The sequence below is a fragment of the Musa acuminata genome, chromosome BXJ3-4 (assembly GCF_036884655.1).
Source record: "Musa acuminata AAA Group cultivar baxijiao chromosome BXJ3-4, Cavendish_Baxijiao_AAA, whole genome shotgun sequence".
NCBI classification, from domain to species: Eukaryota; Viridiplantae; Streptophyta; class Magnoliopsida; order Zingiberales; family Musaceae; genus Musa; species Musa acuminata.
Genome location: NC_088352.1, coordinates 40,332,830 through 40,357,678, shown reverse-complemented (window position 1 = coordinate 40,357,678; position 24,849 = coordinate 40,332,830). Strand labels below are relative to the sequence as shown.

The 24,849-nt window shown below is 40.1% G+C and overlaps 4 protein-coding genes across 7 annotated transcripts; 2 read left to right on the top strand and 2 right to left on the bottom strand.

Moving 5' to 3' along the window:
• Positions 1–331: 331 nt before the first annotated feature.
• On the bottom strand, positions 332–7,517 carry LOC103983172 (calmodulin-binding protein 60 C). Of its 2 annotated transcripts, XM_009400363.3 has the most exons (9): positions 7,337–7,517; positions 7,119–7,219; positions 6,053–6,128; positions 5,307–5,365; positions 2,901–3,394; positions 2,659–2,819; positions 2,371–2,577; positions 1,169–1,388; positions 332–943 (listed from the first exon to the last, which is right to left on the bottom strand). In XM_009400363.3, exons 2-9 carry the CDS (start codon positions 7,211–7,213, stop codon positions 531–533), a joined length of 1,725 nt encoding a protein of 574 aa, XP_009398638.2. In that variant the 5' UTR covers positions 7,214–7,219; positions 7,337–7,517; the 3' UTR covers positions 332–530. The 2 variants fall into 2 exon arrangements, with proteins under 2 accessions (XP_009398638.2, XP_065001820.1); XM_065145748.1 differs by lacking the exon at positions 7,337–7,517 and having other exon boundaries at positions 7,119–7,330.
• A 1,612-nt stretch (positions 7,518–9,129) lies between these two features.
• On the top strand, positions 9,130–19,320 carry LOC135635593 (GCN5-related N-acetyltransferase 7, chloroplastic-like). 2 transcript variants are annotated; one of them, XM_065146776.1, is made up of 5 exons: positions 9,130–9,570; positions 9,844–9,999; positions 12,266–12,361; positions 13,156–13,276; positions 19,070–19,320. In XM_065146776.1, the coding sequence occupies exons 1-5, from the start codon at positions 9,187–9,189 to the stop codon at positions 19,153–19,155; spliced, it is 843 nt and encodes a 280-aa protein (XP_065002848.1). In that variant the 5' UTR covers positions 9,130–9,186; the 3' UTR covers positions 19,156–19,320. The 2 variants fall into 2 exon arrangements, with proteins under 2 accessions (XP_065002848.1, XP_065002847.1); XM_065146775.1 differs by lacking the exon at positions 19,070–19,320 and adding an exon at positions 13,801–14,187.
• LOC135635591 (protein TIC 55, chloroplastic-like) lies at positions 16,637–19,732 on the bottom strand. The gene is made up of 3 exons (XM_065146771.1): positions 19,362–19,732; positions 18,056–18,158; positions 16,637–17,886 (listed from the first exon to the last, which is right to left on the bottom strand). The coding sequence occupies exons 1-3, from the start codon at positions 19,730–19,732 to the stop codon at positions 16,768–16,770; spliced, it is 1,593 nt and encodes a 530-aa protein (XP_065002843.1). The 3' UTR covers positions 16,637–16,767.
• A 174-nt stretch (positions 19,733–19,906) lies between these two features.
• LOC135635592 (probable GDP-L-fucose synthase 1) lies at positions 19,907–22,477 on the top strand. Of its 2 annotated transcripts, XM_065146772.1 has the most exons (2): positions 19,907–21,135; positions 22,124–22,477. In XM_065146772.1, the coding sequence occupies exons 1-2, from the start codon at positions 19,907–19,909 to the stop codon at positions 22,161–22,163; spliced, it is 1,269 nt and encodes a 422-aa protein (XP_065002844.1). In that variant the 3' UTR covers positions 22,164–22,477. The 2 variants fall into 2 exon arrangements, with proteins under 2 accessions (XP_065002844.1, XP_065002845.1); XM_065146773.1 differs by lacking the exon at positions 22,124–22,477 and having other exon boundaries at positions 19,907–21,321.
• The last annotated feature ends 2,372 nt before the right edge of the window (positions 22,478–24,849 follow it).

Sequence of the window (24,849 nt, the reverse complement as noted above, 5' to 3'; positions counted from 1 at the left end):
GGCTCATTCACTCACCCATCACCAACTCCAAAGAACACTCTTCTTTCTGTAAGAGAGTATTTAATTGATTCGGTCGGTGTGTTTCTCTTCATTGCTGTCTTGTGTTCTCATGCTACTTTCAATCGATTCTTTTCAGAGGTCGTATATGAAGCATTGTATTCATATCGGCTCATTTTTGCAGCGATGTTGATATAATAGTAATATTGCTTCCTTCTGCCTCTTTCAAGAACAGCAGTCCCAGCCTTAATAGCTCTTACAGTAGCAAACAGTCAAAACACCTGTTCATAAGATCCCATATCATGCCACCTTGGATCGTACTGCTGAAAACCTATTTAAAAGAACTCAAACAACACAAGATTATCATTATTTGAACTGGTCCCATGACAACTTTAAGCATCTTGGTTGATGACCTAACTGATGTTTATCCTGGAACTGAGAAGCTAATTCATGATCATGCATGTATCCGAATAATATAGCTTGGAAGCAGTACCAAATGACCAGTTTCACAATTATGATACACATTAATTATGCTACTGTTCTAGCTCAACAAGCTTAGCTTTTCTCCTGTCAGCAGCCTTCTTGCGGATGAAAAGTGCCCATCTTATAGCTGCAGCGATCTTAGTGATCTTAAGCCACCCAACAGCTCTACCGGATGTGCTGTTCTGATAATGGTCCAAGTTGAATTCAGGCGACCACAAAGGCGTGCACGATGAGAAGTCAAATCCACCATGGAGGCTTGTGGAAGCTCCACCCGTGCAGATATCATCAAGTGAATGAAATATGTCCTCGAACAATGGCTGGCTTATCGAGCGAATAAAATCTGGGAAGTCATCTGTAGAGTGGGCATCCGGTTGAGGCCAGTCATGGTTGATACTTGTATCTGGACGTTGTTCAGTCTGGTTGAATGGCTGAAGACCAGTGTTGTCTTCTGTGGAAACACCTTCTGAACGACGAGGAAAATAAAGTCATAGTCAAGTCTGTAAAGTTGCACGCTTCATTTGAAGTCCCCGAAAGGCAGGGAAGAAGTTGAGAGATACATAAAAGGCCAAAAAGGGAAATGTTCTGCAGTATTTTGATACTTAAGTTCAAGGTCAACCAATATGGCAGTAAGCAATTATACTATGAATATTTTAGTCATCTGGTACTTAAGTGACGTTGAAAGGCTCACCTGCTACTGCATCTCTGATAACTGGACACTGCTCTGGATTAGGAATCTGAGAGACTTGCAGATCATATGAAGAAGAACAATCTGCTGAAGGCAACAGAGGTTCTTTTTGTGAAGCAGACGCCGTCTCACTTTCTGTAACCTTTAGAAGGTCTTTACCATCATATATGATAACAGCTGCCCAATTGTCATATGCCTTCTTGACCAACTTATCTGCCAAATCCTGAAATGGATAAAGGACACATGCCATCATTCTCTCAGCTTATATTGATAATTTAATTAAATTTTGATGTACTTCTTGTGAAAAAAATAAGAAAAAAACCAGCAGAACAGGAGGAGCTAATTTATGGCATTTACCTCTGTCAAACCTCCCTCTAATTGGAATGGCCAATTTACATTCATTACCATGAACCATGGAGGATTTACATGTTTATATTTTGCATCTCCAATGAGATTTCAGCGATACTGCTTCTTAACATCTATTTCCACTTGTTTAATAAGAGATTATTAATGTATTAGACAGTGGTCTAAGGACTTGTAGGATCTACCTAAAAGGAAAATGAAACAACCATAAACAACCAGGAGAAAATGTGCAAGCAGAAGATGGCAGTTATATTTCAGCCTATATCAGCTTAAACTAGTCTGCTGAACACTCGCTATCCTCTACAGAATAAATATGTAGCAAACCACAACACCACCATTAAAATATACTTGTTCCTTCAAGGTTTGGGGTGGTTCAGTGCATGAGGCCCCTGCCAAATAGGAGGGTCAATGTATGCAGCCAGTTAAACTCATTTCTCTAAGGCTTAATTAATTTAATGATACATGATCTAGTTTGGCAATATTACTTACAATCCAAGGTTTAAATAAACTACTTCAAGAAGTGTAACTCATATGATGTAGAAGACCTAGGATAATTTATTGGTAGATTGGGGAGTTGTGCAAACATGTTTAAAGCAGTAGCATTTCTGTAACAACCAAAATAGTATCCCTATGAAACAAATTTTTAGCAAACTATTACAAATAGTACATATGATGAAAACGGATAATCATAGAAACTGATTTTTCTTCAATCTCACATGAAAATGTCATATACCAGGACACAGATTATTTGAGATTAACATCAGTAGCTGTCATGAACTGTAATTGAAATACCACAAGCAACGATATATAACAGCAAGATAAGATGTGCAGATACACTTCACCTTCTGACGACCATCGATAAGGCATTCTGTTGAATTGAACTGCCCCCCATCAATTAGGCCACAAAACACATATCTATCGTTGAAAACAGCACCAACATTTCTTGTCTCATCCAAATAGCATACATAATATTTTCCACCTAAAACAGAAGTGTTTGCATGCTCCACAAGTTTTCTCCACATCTTATCTGACATACTGCTTCCAAGCATCTAGAATCACATGACGAATGCATTAGACAAAAAGACAAAATAAAAAAGAAAGTACTGAAGAAACCATATGTCAAAACTTACATCACGCAGTCCTTGTGCATCTCTAGCAACAAACTTTAGGAAATCTTCAACAGTTCGAATTCCACTTGTATTCAACTTATTGTGAAATGAACCATCCTTAGCAATGTTTTCCAATCTCCAAATTTCATCTCCTAAAGCAGGAGGATGGTGTTTCTTGTGTACTATAAAAATGTTTGAGGAATAAAAAATATATGTATCCAAATGAAAAGGAAATCAACAAAGACAAAGGGTGGCAGGCATACATTGACCTCTGCGTTCCTTAACCATGAATGCTTCTGTCTTTGCTTCGCGTACACGAGTACCCTTGCAGCAGCCTGCGGCAATCTTCAAGGCAAGCCTGAATGTTCTACTCCGGATCCAACAAGAATTATCAGTAAAGTTAAGCTTTCCGAGGGTACCCACACCTTCTTTCAGAGAAACCTGCAAGTCCCCTGTCAGAAGTGGTCTCTTTCCTTTGCGTTCTTTGACTATATGCCTCTTAAATTCATCTTCTGTCCAACTATCATTATCTTCGAAGTTAAAATCACCATCAAGAACTAAAACATCTAATTTTGCAGATGCCTCAGGTCCTGAGTTCACAACACAGCCAGTGTTTGCATCAACCAAAACTATATGAATAATTGCTCCATCCTCCCCTTCTATTTCTCCTCCAGTAATAATAGGAAGGGATAGCCTAGTGGTGAAATGGAGCTGCAGATTTCTTCCATCAGGCCCTTCAATTGGTGTGGGCAAACACCTACATTTTTCATTTGTAATATATAATTCTGGAACATTATAGAGAATATTCCGCTAGCCGAGAACATGATTTTTCTACCCTAGTAACAGACACTGCAAGTGACCTATTAATTTCATCTTAAAATATGACATACTATCAATCATAGTTTCCATTAATAAAGACCAAGGTGAGGAATGAGCAACACATTGCACAAAACTCTCTCATAAGAAAAGCTCATACAATGATAAACTTAGTTTAAGCTAGTATTGATAATAAGATAGTGATAAAACTCTGAAATCGGCTTGAGAAAATATGATTCCAAATATTACAAAAGTTATAAGTGCATTGGCATTTTTACAGCAGTATTTGCAGATGATGCTACCATTGTCAAATAATGACTGATCAATTAAAAAGGAAATGCTTTCAGAAGTATACAATTAGGTAGTTCAGAACATAATAGAAGCCCTCAGGTGCCAATCTTGGAGTACTATAGTAGTTTGACATGGATGAGTGCTCCCTAGTTATCACCAATCACATATTTCTCAACTCAAGGGGTAGCAAGCTTAATGACAACGTTAGAATAAACATAGCTCGGATGTACATTTAATTTAGTTAGCAGCTCATTACTGATTCTAGAAGTAATACTGATGCCATAATTGATAATCATGAAGACTTGATATCACTTGCCACTAAATATTTGTTTGATTGCTTCGATGATTGACTAAAGCTGTTGAAAGTTGAAACATATTTTTCTACTTTAAATTGGAGATCAAATTACTTTGAAGAATAATGTAAGACAATGGTAAATTCAGACATGAATCTGACCGAGTATGTAGCAAATACACTCAGACATGCTGCCTCGAATGCCCAGAAGCAGCTAGAATCTGTGTCTTTGAGATGGTTCTAGGTAAGTGAAGCAGCATAACCATATTGGTCTTTTAGATGGTGTGTGTGTGTATACCTAAGCTAGCCAATACTTTTGACTAATTCTTGATTATTTTTATTTTAATCTATTATGTATTTATTATTAATCATCATTTAGCATACAGTCCCTTAAGAGATCAGCCCAACTTGAATTGTTGTGACTTTTCTCTAGGATCATCAACTCATATAGTTATTGAATTTGTAGGAAATTGTACCTCAGAATTAGAAAGGCAGGTTAAAAAAGAAAAATAGATATTCTAAACAAAAGTGCACTTCACTTATTTAGGAAATACTTATATCCAATTTTGGTTTACAATTTTCATGATAAATCTTGCTAAGGATCCACCTTCATTTATATGAAAAAGGGCAAACCAAGAAAACAACTCCAAAGGTACAACTTCAGATAAACAAGCTAATTAAAGTTGTAAAATCTCTCATTTGTGGATTTGCTAAGCTCTAGTAGATGGTACCAAACAATGAACAACTGATAAAACTTCAGCCACCAAACTTTTGCTTGAGTGGATAAATGTCCCTTCCAAAAGTAAACATCATAATGAAATTATCCCACATATTCTTTAGTTTAACATTCTAAATTCCACTTCCTCTCAACATCACAAATAGATTGTGGCATTAATCATTTTAGCGGCAGACAAGTGTATCATGTGGTCTATAAGTCATGTCCCACTTAGAATGAGTGTTTCTTCTATATTTTCAAAATCCAATAGCTTTTGAACAACAATTTTTTTGTTGAATCATTTGAAAGCATGGTTTAAGCTTAAAAAAATACAAGTACAACGCAATGCAACTTCTCACAATGTCCAACCATAAGTCTCTGTTTTGTATTTATTAAACCTAGTTCAAAGTAGGCAGACACGCCATTTATAATATAACCTCTATTTAAAACATTTAGTAGAAGGGAAAAGATTGTATTTATGTAAAACTATGGTCAGTTATCTACACCAACTAATAGCAAAGGTTCCATTAGATCAATATAGTATGGCGTCTGTACCTTTCCCCATTCCTAACAGCACCCAACTTTGCTAGAGCTCGCTCCACTTCTTCGCTGACCTATTAAAACATGATAAGACAGCATCAGATTCGTGGTTAAGGAAGAAATGAATCATATTACCGATAAAAATTTAGGTCACTTAAAAGAGGCAGTGACAAAAGATATGTGTCCCCTTTCTTACAGTTAATTTGTGTTTCCTACAATACTCAAGATTAAATAACAGATAAATTATCAGACACAAGGCGATAAGGGACACATTTCTCTTTGAAAAGTGTTGCACAAATAGATATTTGAGGCAAGCTTTTTATTAACATCAATTGTAATTTAATATTTAACTTAACTAAATATTTAATTGATTCCATTAAATGCAAACGACCAAGAAAAAATGAATCACATAAGTTATCTAATGCTAACAACAGAAATACCAAAACCAGTTAGCAGTAAATAGGAAGATGGAATGCTTGCTTTGTTAAGTTTAGAAAAGAATGTTATCACTATAACTATATGGCATAAACCTCATTGGTAAGTTCCAAAAGGAAACTAGTAGGAGTTTAAAATATAGTAATAATATGAGGGAAACAAAGAATGCCAATAAAATGCCAATTTCACCAAGAATATTTCCCAGTAACCATGGTGCAGGAAAAGCCCTTGTGGTGATGAATTGCTAACTTAGATCACCAATTATAGAATACTTCACATTAAATATGGTTTCAAGAAATCTGACATGAAATAAACATATGTCATACAACTATACGAATGATGGGCTCCAGTGATGAACAAATTCTCTGCAGACCATCCATTTGCAAGGCTTCGATGATTACTCTGCAAAGTGCACAGAACTTTGAACACAACATGTAATCAAAAAGAAAAAAAAACAAGCATCTGTCGGTCAATTAACTTATATAGCTGAATAATCCAAAGAGATAGACAGACTGGCTATTAATATTTGTGAACAACATAAATATGCTTTGATATATGTTCAAAGGGTAACATATAAAAATTCATATGAAATTTCTAAAAGTGAATAAAAATTCATATGAAAATTCTAAAAGTTTAATGACAAGAAAAAACGTTCTGAAATAGCTGAATAATCAAAAGAGATAGATAGATCAGCTATTAATATTTGTGAACAACATATAAATGATTTGATATATGTTCAAAGGGTAAAAATGGATTAAAATTTTCCAAGCATTTCTTTTGTTTGTTTAAAGATCTATTCTCCATAGACTATAGAGAAAGCCAAGCTGTCTTTTCTTAGTATTATTGAACGACGGGCTCTCTCGTCTTAAAGCAGGAAAACCAACTTCATCTAATTACACAATTAATCAATGTTCAGCCCCTTGCTGATGAGTTCGAGACCCTGGAATAGTAACATGTCCAATCTCTGACACAAATTGATGGAACTAGTTTCGCATGATTGACATTTAAGGGTAAAAAACTTCAACTGGTCACATCAAATTTTCTCTCTTCCAAAAAGAATGAGAATGCGAAGGATGCACGAGCAAGAAAAGAGTAGCTCGCAGCAGCAAGGAAGAGACTCTGATCTTCTCAGCTAGAAGATACCAACTTCAAAGAATTTTTTGGATGTCCTTCCTCTAGCTCGCAGCTAAAGGATCGCTCAGAACATTCAACCTGAATCACATAGAATTCCCTACCAAATGCAACATTTTAGTGGTCCAAGAACTTGCAGATCTTTTGGGAAGTAAGAAATCATCCTCAAACTATCACAAAACATGCCAAGAATCACAACGTTTCCCTGAAGAAACAGAAAAAAAAAAAAAAGCACTTTTTTCATGTTTCCGATAATTTTACCTCGCAAGTGCGGGGACCTTAAGCCGCTTGTTCTCGGGGTGCAAATCGTCCTTCTCGCTGGTATCCGAACCCAATCCCCGTTTATCCCTCGTCATCTATCCCTGCCAAATCAGAACTATTACAAGCCTTTGGCTCTTCCTTATGGGGAGAGAGAGAGAGAGAGAGACGAGAGCCGAGAGCCGAGAGCCGAGAGGAGAGTGGGATAGAATGGAACGGACCGCGAGTGAGAGAAAAAGGCGAAGGGGGTTGACGTTGACCGATTTATCATTTGGATGCGACGATTCCAGCCCGCCCTTGACGACTTCCTGGAATCCTGAACGTGTTAAAAGCATGAGAGCCTCAGCGTGGATCCAACACCAAGAGTTGACTGGATCGAGTTACTGGGTCTCCGTCGTCTTCGTCTCGGTGAGCACACAGGCCAGGCAGAGAAGACAACATCTACGTGTCTCATCATGACAACATCTACCTAACTCGTACCTTGCTACGAATGACATGCGCTTCTCATCATGGCGTTGTCTGCGGTCGAACACAAGGTAGGCACGGCTCGAAGAGACGATGGCGACATCGTGGAGGCCGAGCGGGGACAGAGTGGACGCGAACACAAAGGACAGGCTCCACCAACAGCCATCTTCGCCCGTGTTCAACCCGGTCCTGCCGCAAGCAGTCACCGCTAAAGAAGATAAGCAGGCATGGAAATCACCTGTGTATCGATGTATCAAATTGTTAGCATGGATTACGAAGACCAAAGGGACACAAATTGCCTGTAGAAATCAGATTCCAGTTCTATCTATGATCACCAAGAAACGAACAAAATTGGTTGTCGAATGGAGCACCTGTCATTAAAGATTCATATACGATTTTTATTACTGACGTTTTAATCAACATGGTCATAACCCGAGTATAGAAACATCTTTAATGAACAAATATCATACTTCTAAGATATCTTAAAATAGCTCGAGATGGATTCGAAATGATTTTGAAATGGTCTTCAATCCACGAATATCAAGGCGAGGAGGGTTTTCCAACTAACGCCAAGTTAGCAAAATTAAAGTTTTCAAATGTCAGCTAGAATAATTTTCCTCAGGCAGTTATCTTTTTTCTTGTTTATGATATTTTTTATACTTTTGAATAAAGAAAATTTAAATAATAATTTTTTTATGAAACAGAAAGAACTTATGTTTCTATTTTTTATCATAATAAATGAGAATGAAGTTTTTGTTTTCTATTATCAATCCTCTTACACGTAGATAGATAAAAAAAATGATGTAGATCTTATGTGACGATCGCATGTCAACTATTGATAAATTTTATATCATCACTCATAAGATATTAAATATTATAATGATATTTAAATTAATATTTATAATATACTTCGTAAAGTTTTTAGCAACGATCATGATATGCAGTACCGAATGATACCACTCGGTACGGGTGGTACGTATCGATCCGATGGCATATCGATACGCGGACCGTCCGGTACTGTTATAGTGCAACAGTATTGCACTATAGCAGTGCTATAATGCTACAGTAACGAAGAAAATATATAAAATTATTCGATACATCAGGATGTATCGCTTGATTCACCGGTATCGTACCAAGTCAACCTCGAAACATCGGTACACTCCCACCATTTTAGGTTGATTGATTTGCTCCTATCTTAGCGACACCCTCCCACCATCTTAGGTTGATTGATTCGCTCGTACCTTGAACCTAATCATTTCACTTCATCGACTTCACACCTATAAGCAATTGATTTTGAGGTTAATATGTATAAAAATATATTAATATATAATTTAAAATTTTGCGGATACTAATCATAGTTATAATTAAAACATTACTTGATAAGATTTTAAGTATTTAATGAAAATAAAATAATTTACGGAAAATACAAAAAAAGATACCATATTAAAAAATCCCAAAATATGGGACCTCTGTGAGAAATCGCCTCAGCTGCTCATTTAACTATCTCATGTTATTTATCCATCTATATCTATATAAATAAATTAAAATACGAGATTCTTCTTCGTGCGTTGAGGTCGAGAGAAGACCATCGAAGAAGGAAACGACGATGATGGCGCTGCTCTCCTCGTCCGCCGCTACACGGCCCATTCGTCGCCACTTCGACCGCCGCCGCCTCCTCTCTTCCCCGATCCATCTGTACCGCCGCTTGATCCTCCCATATCCGAAACCTAATGCTACCTGTTCTGCGTCTTGGAGAGAGCTGGGGGCTCTTCCCTTCCTCTGCGCCCCGCAGATCCGGCCGTCTCTCGAGGTTGCTGGCTTCGCCGGCGCTAGCCCCGCCGCCTTCCGCTTCTGCCAGCAGGAGCCCCTGGCCCTCGATGCGGCTTCTCTGGCCGTGAAGGAGTGCGAGTCGGATGACGAGCTCCTTGCGGCCGTCCGCCTCCGGGTTCGCACCTTCTACGACGAGTTTGACCAGTCATCCGGTGACCAGGTGAGCATTTCCGAAATCTCTGGATCTTCGTCCCTGTTCGATCTATTTCTTGATGGTCGTTGCCAAATTTATAGTCAATAGGGTTTTGGTGCTTGATATCCTCGACCATTAGTTAGTTGGTATCTGAATTTGGCATTTCATAGGTTTGAACTTAGGATTTTCAAGGGAGAAAAACAACTCCAAGTAATCCTCTTTAATTGTTCGTCAAAGTTCAGGTTTCGTAGCTCATGTGTGTGATACTGATGGTATTTATTCGTTTTCAAGTTCTGTTAGGATCAGAGGAGGCATCTGGAAGAGAGGGAGTTTGAAGCATTGAAGGATCGCATTGATGGTAAAAGGATTGGATTCAAAAGAGTTTCTTGCATAAATGCCACACTGCCGTTATCACCATTGTTAGGCCATGCCGATGGCCTTTGCTCTGCATGTACGGTATGATGATCTTTTTATGAACTATAATTTACAACTGCTGTCGTAAACTAAAATTTTGGCATCTTTATTATGTTGGTGGCTATGAATTTAGGGGAGTATCGCATATGTATCAAGAACATATTGCACTATTGTTTCTATACACGCAATTAGTACAGAACAGGAGCTTATGCTTGCTCCTTGTTTCAATGTATCACATAGGACCTTTGCAATAAAAAGTGCTTTTTCAATGTCCACAAATACTTTCTCAATGATCTGTTATCATCAATCAGGTAATCTTGTTGTGTATTTTAAGAGCTTATAAGTGCATACAATGCATGAGCTAGTAAATTGATTTGCAGTTCTGCCTCCTCATCTTTTTATATGGTTTACTCCTCCTCGCTTCTAAGTAATATTTTAAAAAGTGCTCAAGATTTGTACTAAGATACTTACAATAAATATTCAATTTAGTATAAATAAATGCTCAATCAAGTATAAAGTACCTATAGGTGAAATTCTACTAAAATTAAAATAAAAAAGTATTTATTAAAGCATATCAAAGAAAAATGCAGGAGGAATGTTCCCCATAAACGTCGGGTCAATCCAAGGCATTGGCTTAGCATATTATAATTGTTTGTAATTATGAAAAGAACGTCTCTGATTAACAAGGTCTTAGATGGTCAACTCATCATGATTTGTTGACTCATAGATTTGACTGATTTTTAAGCCCTTGTGGTGCATATTATGCTAACTATGAAGTGGCAAATTTGAACACCAACAAATGAAATCCCACTTCACCAATCCCAAACTGACCCTTTTAAGGTGACACATTCAGTTCATGGTTGGGCTTTGGTCTAGAAATCTTTATCTGTTGGCTGGTTGGTCCAGTTCAAGCCAAGTGTTTTTCTGTGACAACAAGGTGAAAGTCCACCTGATATGATTCCACTTGAGTTATTTGTCTGAGAACACAATGGAGAACATGTCCTTAATCATGAACCCAAATTGATCCAACCTGTTTCAACTCAACCTAACAAATTACTTATGTTTGTTAGGTCCCAACCAGACTTGAACCAACTTATTGACAGTCCGGCTAGTCGGCATGGGCACCACATGCACCTTAGTTTTTGCATGGACGTATTAGTTCAGGTTTCTCCCTCAAGTTTTTTGCATGGTGCTAACTAGTTAAACTGCAATGATTTTTTATGCCCTCAAAATTACGTTCAGAACTATAATGTTTTTTAAATAAAGGTATGTGAACTGCAGCCAAGATGCTAAACTTAGCAGGTCTATGAAACAATGCTGTTGAAACTCAAGTCAATCATGCAAGCAATTATTGTCATAATGAGTTATTGTATTTGTCCTTCACGCAATGCAATCCCTCCAACAGGAGAAAGCACTTCTGTTTCATTCTATTCTGATCACTGTTCACACCTTACTGGAAGCTAAATTTGACATGTGATCTTTATAGGGTTTTCCAGCTTTTTCGGTTGATGTAATAGTGTCTTGATCAATGAAGAATCGTGTAGGCATAATCATAATTTTTTTGAGATTTGGGCCTTAATTTGCCCTTATCACTTTTATTTGAGGCTCTGTCTTGGTAGTTCACATACATTTTCATTTTAAGTTGTTGTGCTCTAACATGAATAGCATTCTCTGAGTCAATGGCGCTTGATATAGGTGACAGTTAGATTATTGATGAGGTTGCATTTCTCAACTGCCACTATAGCAGGTATTTCAAGTTCCGTATGATTAAGCCATATAAATTCAATTTTGAATTGTGATTATTACGAGGAGAAGGAAGAGTTGGAAATAGCTCTGTTTCAGTTAAACGAGTGTACTGTTATAGATAATGAATTGCAATTGCAAGTTATTTGGACTTTTCACCTTTTAAACAGCCCTTCAAATTTGGGCTATGTCCAATCACTCTGCATAAGGTGAATGTTTTGTTTAGTTCTAGGCCATTTTACTTTTCCCTACTTAAGTTGTTGTCTGAAAGATCATTTCTCTAAGGTATGGATTACTGAGGTAGACTAATGAGGATCTGATTACTTGTTTATATGCTAGACAATTTTAGGTTTTAATACTTCCAACATGTGTCATCAAGGTTTCCTGTTTCTATCTTTCTTGATTTGACTAATGGATCTTTCACTGTTTACATTCTCATAATTTACGAATACAAGATTTTCTTAGAATAGAAAAGTAAAGGAAAGTAGCTTTTAGTTAGTTATTTTTTAGTGAAAATATGTCAAGCATTTATAAGGTGTCTCACTTGTGCTTTATGAATATGCAGTTTTCTCAAAATGGAGAAGATCGAGCAGTTGTGGCGACCCTAGATATCAACCAATGTCTCAAATTAGCTGATGAGTTGACAGGAAAGAGGCCTGAGGTATGGTCTACATATAGCGTATTTCGATGGTGAATTGATTCTTGATTGTTGTAAAAAAAAAAGTGTTTTGGTTGACCTTATCTACTGGGATTCTTTCAGTCTGAATGGGTAATGGTTGCCATTTTGTTCTCTAGCTACCTATAATGACAGTTTTTGCCGTGTTATTTCTGCATGGAATCTGTTGATGAATCTTCAATAATATGCACATGGATGGAATTGGTTAGAATGCAGTTATGTTGCATGATGCCTGATACATTTGTGTTGGTGGGCTAAAGATTCCACAGAGAAAGCTATCTGTGGGACAAATATTTCATCACAGTTATAAATTTAGCTAATTTTGCAAGAGCAGTTGCTGATGTTGGATGCTGAAAAGTGTAAAATATTATATGATCCATATGACTGCTCAAAACAAAAAGCAATAACCTTTAAGCAGATTACCTTGTTTACCTCAAATTTCACAAGCAGGTTCAATTTCAAGCTACTAATGTGTTTTTCTCAAAGGTACAGTTTGTCTGCTGTGTGCTCTCATTTAGTTCATGAGATTGGTCAATTGTTTAAGACCACTGGCTTCTCATTTGTAATTGGTTTAAACAATTGTTCCTAATTTGTTGTTGATTACATGATCATAAACTCGAGCAACAATGAATCCTTTGTATGCTTTTCCAAACTTATATTTGTGTCTAGGTTTATCAATTTATTATTGATTGCTTTAGTTAGTATTCCATTGCTTCATATTTGTTCTTTTGAAGAAACTTGATATTAATTTATTCATCACAATTAAGCAACTTTTACAGGTACTGGGAGCTGGTCTCATGAGGGCATATTTAAGTAATGTCTGTGTTGCCAAGGAGCTGCAAAGAAATGGTTTGGGATTTGCAATAGTCTCCAAATCGAAAGCAGTTGCTCGCCGTTGGGGTAATCGTCTCTTCTACGAGTCATTAATATGAATATTTATCCTTCTTTGCATAATTGTGTTTTGAAAATAATTAACTTGTTGATCATTATGTGGTGAAATACATTCTCACTAAGACATAAAGAAGGTTAATCAACATCAATGAGAAGTTAGGAAGATTTTTGGTTGTTCATAAGCAGATTTTATCGAGTATACCCAACCAGTTTGGTTTTTATCATCTTAGACATGTTATGGTCAGCAAATGATTGAGCTTACATATGGAATTAAAGGTCTGAAGGCCATGAAAGAGACGAGGATTTTTTTGTTTTTGTTTTATTAGAATAATAATCTAAAATGGTGACCCATTATTCTTCTGGACATGAACCCACTAACACTGCCTTAGAAAATTGTTTTATGCTTGTGATTTGTCCACCTGAGACTCGCAAGCACGAGTACTACATATGATGCAGCCTAATCAGACAACTCCCTTTACTCTTGAATTCACCCAATATCAAAATTTATTTACGCTGTATTTTTTTTGTATCAGGTATAAATGATCTTTACGTACATGTTGCTGTTGACAACGAAGCAGCACTAAAGCTGTACGGAAAGAGTGGCTTTGTTTACGAAAATGAAGAGCCGGCTTGGCAAGCCAGATTTCTCGGCAGGCCTCGCCGGTTTCTTCTCTGGGCCGATCTTAGCCAAATCGAACTTGTAGTATAATGCAAGTTCTCTAATCTACGGTATCCGACAGTTGCAAACATGTTAGTCCCGATTTGTCCCAAAGCTTATAGGTTCGGATTATATTTCATGTTTTCTGAATCATGTAAAACAATACTGGTTCTGCAATGTTAATTTCATGAAGCCAATGTGTAGATAATACAATTGGATAGCACAATTTGAAGCATTTATTAGAATCTTCAGACCTTTTGTATGCTTTAGTGCTTTTGAGGTTTTCGTTGAGAGTCGCTAAGATGTCATATGTGGACTCAAACCCTCAGCTTAAACTAAGATGATGAGACCGGCCCAAGAAAGCTAGGTCCGGTCCATTTCCAGAATGTTCCGGTCTCTGTCCGTGCATATGCAGCGAATCGATGCTCCTGGTGCCAAATGGAACCAGGGACGAGCCTCCAAGGAATTAGGTGAACCCACGCGAGGGCATCGTCCCGCTTGACATGGCGACGGCCGCGACCAACAGACGTGCCGCCAAATCCGATCGCACGTCTACGTGGCCTCGCGAGCCTTTTACTGTTCTCGCCATGTGAATTCTTCGTAGTTTAACACCCCTCGCCCGCCCATAAATACTCCGGCCGAACAGCCCTCCTCGTCCACATCAACCAGTGATTAACCATGGCGCCTCGCGAGACTATTATGGCCATCTTCCTTGCGCTCTTACTTTCTTCGGGCGTGGCGAGAGCCAGGTCAGTGAGGAAAAATCTGGGTGTGAGCTTGGGGGGCGGCGTCGGGCTCGGCGTCGGCCTGGGGCTTGGCCTGGATGGTAGCACCGGCACCGGCGCCGGCTCCGGCTCTGCTTTTGCTTCCGGCTCAGGCGCCGGGACGGGCTACGGTGCATGGTCCGGTCCTAATGGGGATTCTTATGCTTCGTCTGGCAATGGCGTTGGGTTTGCTTCCGGTTCTGGGAACTGTGGCCACGGTTGTGGTTATGGTCAGGGCTCAGGTGCAGGGTCGTTTGCTGCCAATGGCGGCGATTCGGCCGCTGGCAGTGCCGGCATTGGGTCCTCCTATGGTGGTGGATCCAATGTTGTCGGTTCCGGTGCTGGCTCAGCTTTTGGTTCTTCTGCCGGTGGAGGATCCTTTGGTGCGCCCGCTGGTGGCTCGGCCGCTGGCGACGGAATCGGGTTTGCTTCTGGTTCAAACCGCTGTGGCTCTCGCTGTGGCTCCGGTGCGTCGTCTGCCGCAGGTGGAGGTGGATCGATCGCCGGCGGTGGCTCCACCTACGGTGGCGGATCCGATGTTGTCGGTTCCGGTAGTGGCTCAGCCGCTGATTCAACCGCCCGTGGCGGATACTACACTGCTCCGAGCAGGGGCAGAGCACGCTCCGGCCCGGACTGCGACTCGTCCTCGCCATCAGGTGGCGGCTCGCAGGCGGGCTCCAATGCTTTCTCCGGATCACAGAGTGGATCTTATGGCGCGTCGGGCGAGGGCTCGAGCTCCGGTTCTAGCTCTGCCGCCGAATCCGGTTCCAGCTCCGGCTCGACCTCAGGGACGCAGGGCTCCGGCGCATGGTCCGGTTCCGGCAGCGGCGCGAGTTCTACGTCAGGCTCGAGCTCGAGGGCAGGCTCGGGGGCCTCTGCTGAAGCGGGATCATATGCTGCTTCAGGAGCAATCTCCGGCTCCGACGGAGCTTCATACGCGGCTTCCAACGCCGGCTCTTCATCGTCGTCATCCGTCTCCGGATCAGGGTCCAGCTCGTGGTCTGCTTCCGGTGGAGCATCAACGTCAGCTTCCAATGGCGGATCTGGCTTTGGTTTCGGTCCTTACAACCCATGGACTGGTTCCAATGGGAGATCATCCAGTGGCGCAGTAGGTCATGGATTTGGCGGTGGGTATGGCTTTGCTCAGGGTCGAGGCTACGGGGCTGCGTCTGGTTCAGGCTACGGCGAGGGGTCTGGTTATGGATCAGGGTTTGGCTCCGGGGGTGGCCGCGGTTGACGAAGACGCATCGGAGGCCTCGACCAACGCATGCATGGATGGGTTAATAAGCGTGAACATTGATATCTCTACGTTCTTTTGCTTCTGCATGTGAGGTTCTCGGTTATGTTTTTTTCCGTTTATTCTCCTTTCAATCTTCAGAAAGCTTTGCTAGAACACGTGTGATCTCGCCCAAAACATTACTAACCATAGAATGGTGAAAATGAGTGGTCGTTTCATCATAAAATATTTCATAAAATATTATTTAACATAATTAAAAAGAGAGTTATTTTTTCTTTTATCACTCTTTAAGATAATTAAAAAGAGAGTTATTTTTTCTTTTATCACTTATGTCCACATCAATATATCTCTAACTTAAACATTAAAGGAAATCAGATTGAAAAATATTTCTTGATCTCAATTTTATGCAGGTAATACCTTAAAGTCACGTTGGATAATCGAATGCATACAAATGTAAAATCTTAACGTTTCGGATAATCGAATGCATACAAATGTAAATCATGTAGGACGTTAATAACTTATTACATCAAGTGGCCTCTTTAGATTTTAGTTTGAGAATAAATTCCTTATAACCGAGAGATTTCAACTATCATATCATATCTCAAGAAGCAATAACTTAGAACTGAGAGCCACCACATCATATGTTATGAGGGAGTTCGAGTACATGTTACCAGTATGACCAAAACTACAGAAAGTTGAGAATGCACACAGAAGGGAAACTCACCGAAACAACCATTCAAAACTTATGATCAGATTCAACAGCTTTTTATACAGAATTGTGATCAACCAGTGTGGTATATATCCGTTGATCTTACAGAAGGAGAATCCAATCAATCTCCACTTACAATCTCCTGTGGCCCCGAATGAAGTTGGTTTTGATAAGGGAAAGTGCCGAGGAGCATGCATGTGCTCCAGCCATGCAAAATGCAGCTGAAACTAAAAAGAAAGCCTTCCACTGCCTTCTTGATGCCAGAATGGCCATAGAAATGGAAGTAAAAGCCATAAAAACAAAGGCATTCCTCCAAACTTGGAATGATTTAACAGCACTTCTGCATTCCTTGCAATGTACTATGTGGCGGAAGTAGCGATTAATAGGGTTTGGAGCATGAATGTCTCCGGTTGCACCCTTGGCAGGCATGGAAGAAGAAATCCCAGCTGTCAGCCCAGCAGGGGCATGCTCTACAACTGCAGGGTCTTCAGCAAGTGAGCACGAGTTATGACCAAAAAAATAAGGCATGCCATGGCCTACCTTATCCTTCCACCTCCTGTACTCGGCAACCCAAGTATCGCAAGACTTGAGGTTGATGTACAACCTTCCCGTTGGTGCCTTCTCCTTCCAGAGGATTTCGTTCTGTGATGACAAGAAGCCCATGTCTTGTTCGAGGACCTTGCAAATATTCTGATGGAAGAACCAGGTTGGAAGCAATCTGACAATAGGGGACCTCAGTGTCGATCCAAACCGTATGATGACCATGGATTTGCCTTGCCCGGTAGGCCGGCATAAGAAGAGAGCCGAGACATACTGTTTGGTGCCATTCTTGTCGATGTACTCATTGCTATTTTGAAGAATGCAAGGAGCTTCAAAACTTAGGAGATTAGTCAGAGCTGGAGGCTTTGATTTGCTCCAGGATCCTGCGAAACCCCTGCCACTACGCTTGGTCACCTCAAACAACAATGCCTGTGCATCCTCTCGTTTGGAGTAAAAATCTGTTCGATCATGTGATATAGGAACATGAGCAGGATCCATGAAGTTCTCAAGAAGTATCGAGTGATCATATGGGAGCTCATGGATTGTGGAGACATCTTGAAAGCCTGGCCTTGCATAGTGTTCAAACCAGGGGAGCTTGTTCTCATCTGGTGGGTTCTTGTCCGACATCCAAACCCATACGACTCCCTGAGAGTCTCTAGTTTCATAGGTTCTAACACAAGCAGACCGAGGAATTCGAGCCCCATCTGGTAGCTGCAGCCACAAATGAGAAGTTTTTTCTCCATGTTAATTGTAGCTCTTCGTCCTTCACGGACACATTTCTAAGTCAAGGGTAAACTGATGAGAAGTTGCCATACAGTAATACAAGAAATTCACAAAATAATTGATGATAGAGTTTCAAACAAAAGGACTATATGGAGACCTGAGGTATCTTTAAGCATTTACCATCATCTCCAAATTGCCAACCGTGATACAAGCACTCTAATCTTCCATCAACGAGTTGACCTTCAGAAAGTTTAGCCAACCTGCACATCATTTGAGGACATCTAAGGACCCTTCTAAGACAATACATCCTGATGTGTCGATGAACTCCAGAATAAGAATGGAATTTACATCATCTTTTGAGGAAGATAAGCATATCATTCTTGAACATTAATGATTGACTATATCCTTCCAGATTCAACACCGATTCATTGCTTTCTGCTGATAAATTCAAGATTGTCATAAAAATGAAAAAAGATGAGTTCTAGCCTTCTAAGTGGTCGGTTCATGGTCCTAGACAGTATATACTTACATGTCAGCCTAGAAGCTTTATGATCAAAAGCTCTAGATTTGGTTTTGTTGTACATCACAAATGTCTAGTCCAATTAGCATCATTGAAACAAACTATGCCATGGAACATGTTCACATACATTAAGAGAAGATAGATGAAGTATATCGTATTCATTTAGAAGATAGATAGAGTTTATATCTAAACTAAAGTACAGGTTTTCATTTCTTTATTCCCTTGATTTTTTAGAGTTCCTCGACTATTAAACACCAAATATATCTTTTTCATGGCAAGCTCCTTGTTCCGACTCCCCTACACCCACAGAAGAGATGCTCATTCCATCTCATCTCCGACATGATCTAAGCCATTCAAACACCACAAACTCTCTTTTTATTTTTTTTTTCTTTTACAAAGGATAAGTGATGAAGATGGGATTCATCAGCTAAACTAGCTGATGCCTTCATCTCTTTTTCTTTTCTTTTACACATGAAAACTCTCGACTTCCCTTAGTGTTGTCATCTCTCACCTCTTCCTCCACAAATTATATTCTCAAGCACAAATGTGGAATTCTGCATTCAAGCATAATACTCATCTAAGTTTGGTCCCTGAATGTAAGCATTTTATACTACAATTTTAGCTTTCCTAACAGATCAGTAGGTCTTGTAGGAGCTCCATCCAAATGGATGCAGATGGCCCCTGCGAAAACCGCAAAGGAAATGCTTGCTGTCCAAAGACATTGTAGAAGAGATTAAGATTCAAAAAGGGCCTTTTTCTTACACAATTCAGTTCTAGCTTGATACCTCTTCCTGCTGAGATTTGTTTCTATGTTGGTTTATTTGCTGAGAGGATTGCGTTCTTAATTGAAGATTTTGTGAGCAAGAGGATTCATGGCTATCGAATTCCAAGTTTCTAATGATCATCAAAGTACACATTTCAAGAAAGAACATAGCAATTGTACCTGTGGGGGCACCGATCTTGGAAGCACCGGATGACGCCGTTACCATCCCGAAACAGAACGATCTTCTCGTCGAACACGGTGTGGGCCAAGGGGGCGTCCTCCGGCACCTCCGCCGTCAGATACAGTGGGTACCACTCCTCCCTCCAATCGTATTCCTCCTTCACCTCCTCCTCCTCTGGACGCAGAAGCACTTCCTCAGTCGACATCGGTCCCGGCGCCACCGACCCTGTCCCGCGACGCCATCTCTGGCGGGAAGTGGCAGCACCCGGTTTCCCCTTGGTCGAAGCGAGAAGGAGGGGTCGGCGAAGGAAAGCGGAGGAGACGCAAGGAGACGGCTTTTGGAGCGAAGGCAAGCAGGACGGTAGAGCCATCGGAAGCAGAAGGCGGAAAAGTGTGACGATAGATTGAGTGGGAGCATGTGGTGGTAAGCGCACGGGGCGGTGATAGTATCTCAATCGCTTCGAGTTGGGATATCCTCGGGTCTCGTCAAGTTAAGAAAGGTCGGGAGAGAGCCACGTGGCAGGAACTGACCTTGCAGGACGCAAATGAATTCGGATCTCACAATCGGATCTTCAGATAACACGAGTTCACCCGCAAGATGCAAACCAAATCGCATTCGGATCTTTAAATTGGGCCCGATCCACCTTGTATGCATAGGTATGTATGGTCACGTGCTGCTCGCATGGCCCTCCCCATTTCTAGTTTCCCCATTTATTACTGGCAGTTCTTCCTACGATCTCCTCCCCGCAGCACCGCCACGACAAGGATCCGGCGATCTCCTCCGTCTCCCATTCTCCCGGATCAGCGAGATGGGTGCAGTCGAATCCGAGGCCACGGAGGTGATCGGCTCGTTCCTCTCCGATACGGCGGTAAAGGTGTTTATCGCCGGCCACCGCGGCCTCGTCGGTTCGGCCATCCACCGCAAGCTCCTCGCTCTCGGCTTCACCAACCTCCTCCTGCGCACCCACTCCGAGCTCGACCTCACCCGACAGGCCGACGTGGAGGCCTTCTTCGCCGCCGAGCGCCCCCGCTACGTCATCGTCGCCGCCGCCAAGGTCGGCGGCATCCACGCGAACTCCACCTACCCCGCCGACTTCATCTCCGTCAACCTTCAGATCCAGACTAACATCATCGACGCCGCCCTCCGCTGTGCTGGCGGCGCTGTCCGCAAGCTCCTCTTCCTCGGCTCCTCCTGCATCTACCCCAAGCTCGCCCCTCAGCCCATCCCAGAATCCGCCCTTCTTTCCGGCCCCCTCGAGCCTACCAACGAGTGGTACGCGGTCGCCAAGATTTCCGGCATCAAGATGTGCCAGGCCTACCGGATCCAGCACTGCCTCGACGCCATCTCCGCCATGCCGACCAACCTCTACGGCCCCCACGACAACTTCCACCCGGAGAACTCCCATGTCCTTCCGGCCCTGATCCGGCGCTTCCACAAGGCCAAGATCTCCGGCGCCAAGGAGGTGGTCGTCTGGGGCACGGGTTCGCCTCTGAGGGAGTTCCTCCACGTGGATGACCTCGCCGACGCGGTGATCTTCCTGATGGACCGGTACTCGGGGTTGGAGCACGTCAATGTGGGGAGCGGGAAGGAGGTGACAATAAAGGGGCTTGCGGAGATGGTGAAGGAAGTAGTTGGTTTCGAAGGGGACCTCGTGTGGGACTCGACGAAGCCCGATGGGACGCCAAGGAAGCTGATGGACAGCTCGAAGCTGGCTGGAATGGGGTGGGAGGCGAAGATCCCGCTCCGCCAGGGGCTGGCGGATACGTACAAGTGGTATGTGGATAACGTCATCGACCATTAGCCATCAACTAGTGTTCAGTTGCATTATTACTTGAATCAGTGTTGTAGTCATGACCATCAATTTGCTTATAGGACAAGTCTATTCAACACTAAGTACTGACCTATGTCCATCGATATTATATTGATTTACTTGTTCTATAAAATAGACTTAAGCTGTTACAGTGTTGTTGTTACTTGCATGTGTTAGATCAATAAAAAAATAAATATGGAAAATTGGTGGTTGAGTCTAGCGAGAATTGTATTTGCAAGAAAGTTCAGGTAAATATTCAACTTCACCAGCTGATGCTGTAGGTAACTTAATATCTTCACTGATGCATGAATCACACATTAGGGGTGAACTTAGTTTGGCTCTTCCGTCTGCAACTTTTTTTAAACTGATCATTCTGCTATCTGATTTGCTGCTGCCTAAACCTATGACAGATTTTTATGAGTTTGCTCACATATTTTCTTCTTGTATACATGTAAACAAAAAGTGGCTCTTGGTATTTATCAAAGTATCTCTAGGAGTATTCTTATGAGGATTTTTTATGAAGGTTTTTGTGTTCAAATTGTTGTAGAGGTTTTTGATCTGTACACATTCAATCAAGCGGTTAGGTAACAGATGAATTGGCGCAGCCACAGAAAAGTGTGTTCCTATTTGCTTGATGTTGTTCATGTTTTTTCCACCACACTATTTCAATTATGCTAAGTTGATTTTCTGGAGGAGTTTGTAGACGTTTTAATCCAACGCAATAAAAGTACCTTAAGATTATACATCGAGGTAAATTAGCAGTAACATTCGTCAGGCATTGTGCTTCTCTCCTGGATTAGGACTATGTTCTCCATAAATTGCTTTACTAGGTAAATCATTTCAATTTGAGGTTTTTGTTCCAAGAAATGACATGCAATATGCTTACAGTATTTTGTGGTTTGCTTATGCCATATAGCTGAACTGTTTCGATTGTAACTAATCTTGTTGCAGTGTGATGGCCTCTTTAGTCTTCAGGTGGAAGCTATGGTAGCCTCTCTTAGACTATACTCAAGAAAGTTGTCAAGGCCTTCCCATATCAATTTTCTGTTCTTCTGCTCATTGGGATGTTTCACCAGTTTATGTAGATACTAGAGGAGAAAAAGTATTATAAGTCCTAATTTATCTTCCTTTTCTCCCGTTTTATTTTCTGATTTTGGTTGATGACTCAAGGTTCATTCTACACTTAGATTATGTAGAAAAACACTCAACATTTCTGATCTCCAAGCTTTGTTGCTTGAATAACTATGTAGAAAACCTTGTGCAAACTTCGTTTCAGATCCAATAGGAGATCAAATTGTTGATCCATTTCCATCTGTTGACCTAGAATTCAAGATCAGTCTACCTTTCTTTATCTTATGCCACATAAACCAAGAACTTTTGCGAGTTTGAATTAGCCAGATTATACATATCCTGAAGACCTATGTTTATTTATATTGGGCGTAATCTTCTTAGTAATCTCATGTTTGACTTTTCTGTTCAATTGCAACGGATTTGTCTGTGGCTTGAAATTGCATGCCTTTTGGGTTGCATCTTTATATTGCCTCCAGCTGTTTGTGCAAAAATAAGATATGCCTTGGGAAGCCACTTCAAGATTGTGCCATGCCTTTGTACTTTCAGCTAAACTACTATATTTTGTACCTTAATCGAAGCCCTTATGTTCTATGTCATGTGTTCGCTGACTTACAGATTGTAGGCTGTGGTATCCTCTGAGAATTCAGGATCTCCACTTGCATCTCAAAGATATTTCCTGTTGACAATTTGCACCTACTTTGCTTCTGTCTATATGAATTTTACATGGCATTCCCTGTATAAGATATACATCTCTATTAGGAAAAGTGACTCCTCTACGACATTCTTCTTCATACCATATTATCCATCCTCACTTTTCTGACTACCTAGTAATGGATGCAAGAGCTGATTACTGGATGTACAGAATGTTGCGATAATCTTTCCTGGAGCAATCGGTTGCTGATATCAAGTTTGTGCTTTTTGTCAATTATGTTACTACATGGTGATAAATTAGCAAATTCTCCAGATATCTATATTTGGAGGATCATTTGCCCACTTGTTTGATGCACATGATGGGATAAAAAATTGATATTGGTTACTGAATTCGGAATTTTAGTAATCATTTCTAAGTAAATATAATCAGTGATCAATATGGAAATATTGAATTGTCAGATGACTTTTGCTTAGCTATTTTGTCACAAGTGCCCTTGAATTTTGATTCTTTTGTTCTTCAATGCGAATTAGACCCCCAAAAAAAATTGCTGCTGTCATATTCCTTTATGGTATCGCCTTGATTTGAATGTCATGATTTTAACCTACTCATTTATTTTTATTAAATGTGGCTTTTTCATCAAACTATGCTGATCTTGTTGGGTAGTCAACTCATCTAGGGAGATAACAGCTTGTGTCAATCTTTCTTAAGTGGCATGTTTAGATGAAGTCAATCAAGTTTCTTTTGTTTTAGATACATCTTTTATGGCATTTTCTGATCCCACAGGTATTGGAAACTAATTCATATGCATTTTTTTCTATACATCTACCAATGATCAATCCATTTCTGCAATTAGAATTTGGTAAATATCCAGTGAATATGGATCAGTATCTATTAGTTTGATCAGTATTTAAATTTTTCATCACAACTATGACATCCTTTCGAGTCGAACAATATTTTTTTCACAAGATGTGATTTTTGTGTAACATTGGTAGAAAGGAAAGGAACTATGGAGTGTATTCTATTTTTGTTTGTTGTTTGGTGAACCTGTTTCTCCTGCCATTTTGTTTATATAATTGCAATCATTTTTTTCCAATGAAAACTCTTGACAGTTCTCATTATATACACACACACACACGCTTGTTTGCACCACAAAACTCACCACAGATTCTACCCATTCTATTTCTCCAACTTGGTGTCTTAAATATATCCACAAACCATCACAATATTGAAAAAGTTGTTCATCTTTTGTCAATAAGATGGTGCTTCCTAACATGAGCACTAAGAATCAACTCTAATTGTACTAATTTTAGATTGGTACCAGTTTTAGATTTTCTACTTCAAAATGGGGGCAAATTCATGGTGGGATATCTTCTTGTCTTGACCTTGTTCTTCTCCTTTATGGACAAAAATTTCAAGGATAATGAATAAAGCTAAAAAAAAAAATTTATTCCATCATGTGCATTATAAAATGGGAATTTTTTATATAGAGCTTAATGACAAAAAAAATGGATATTGATTTTAAATATAGTATCTTGTGATAGTTTAATAAAATTTTTTGCTATCTAAATTAGTTAGTGTATTATTTTGAAACCTTCATCTTTGTTAAGTGAATCTAGCACGCTATAACTAAAAATATTGATTCGTCAATCTTTTATAAGTGTATACATTACATCATTACTAAATCTATATTTTTAAGTATATATTAATATTTTTTTGTTAATATTCATTCAAATAATTTAAATTAACCTGTCTTGATTAATAATAACAATAGTTAGTTAGTTTGAGTTGCAACAGCAAAATTAAAAATACTTAATACATAAGAGTCTTATCATCATAAGAATATTAATTATAAGCTGTTAAGGTTAGTTTGAACCTCTAACTTACAATCCAAAATGTATGGTCTATGAAAATTGGACTTTACGTTACTATTCCACCCACGTTACAGCCCGCCGAA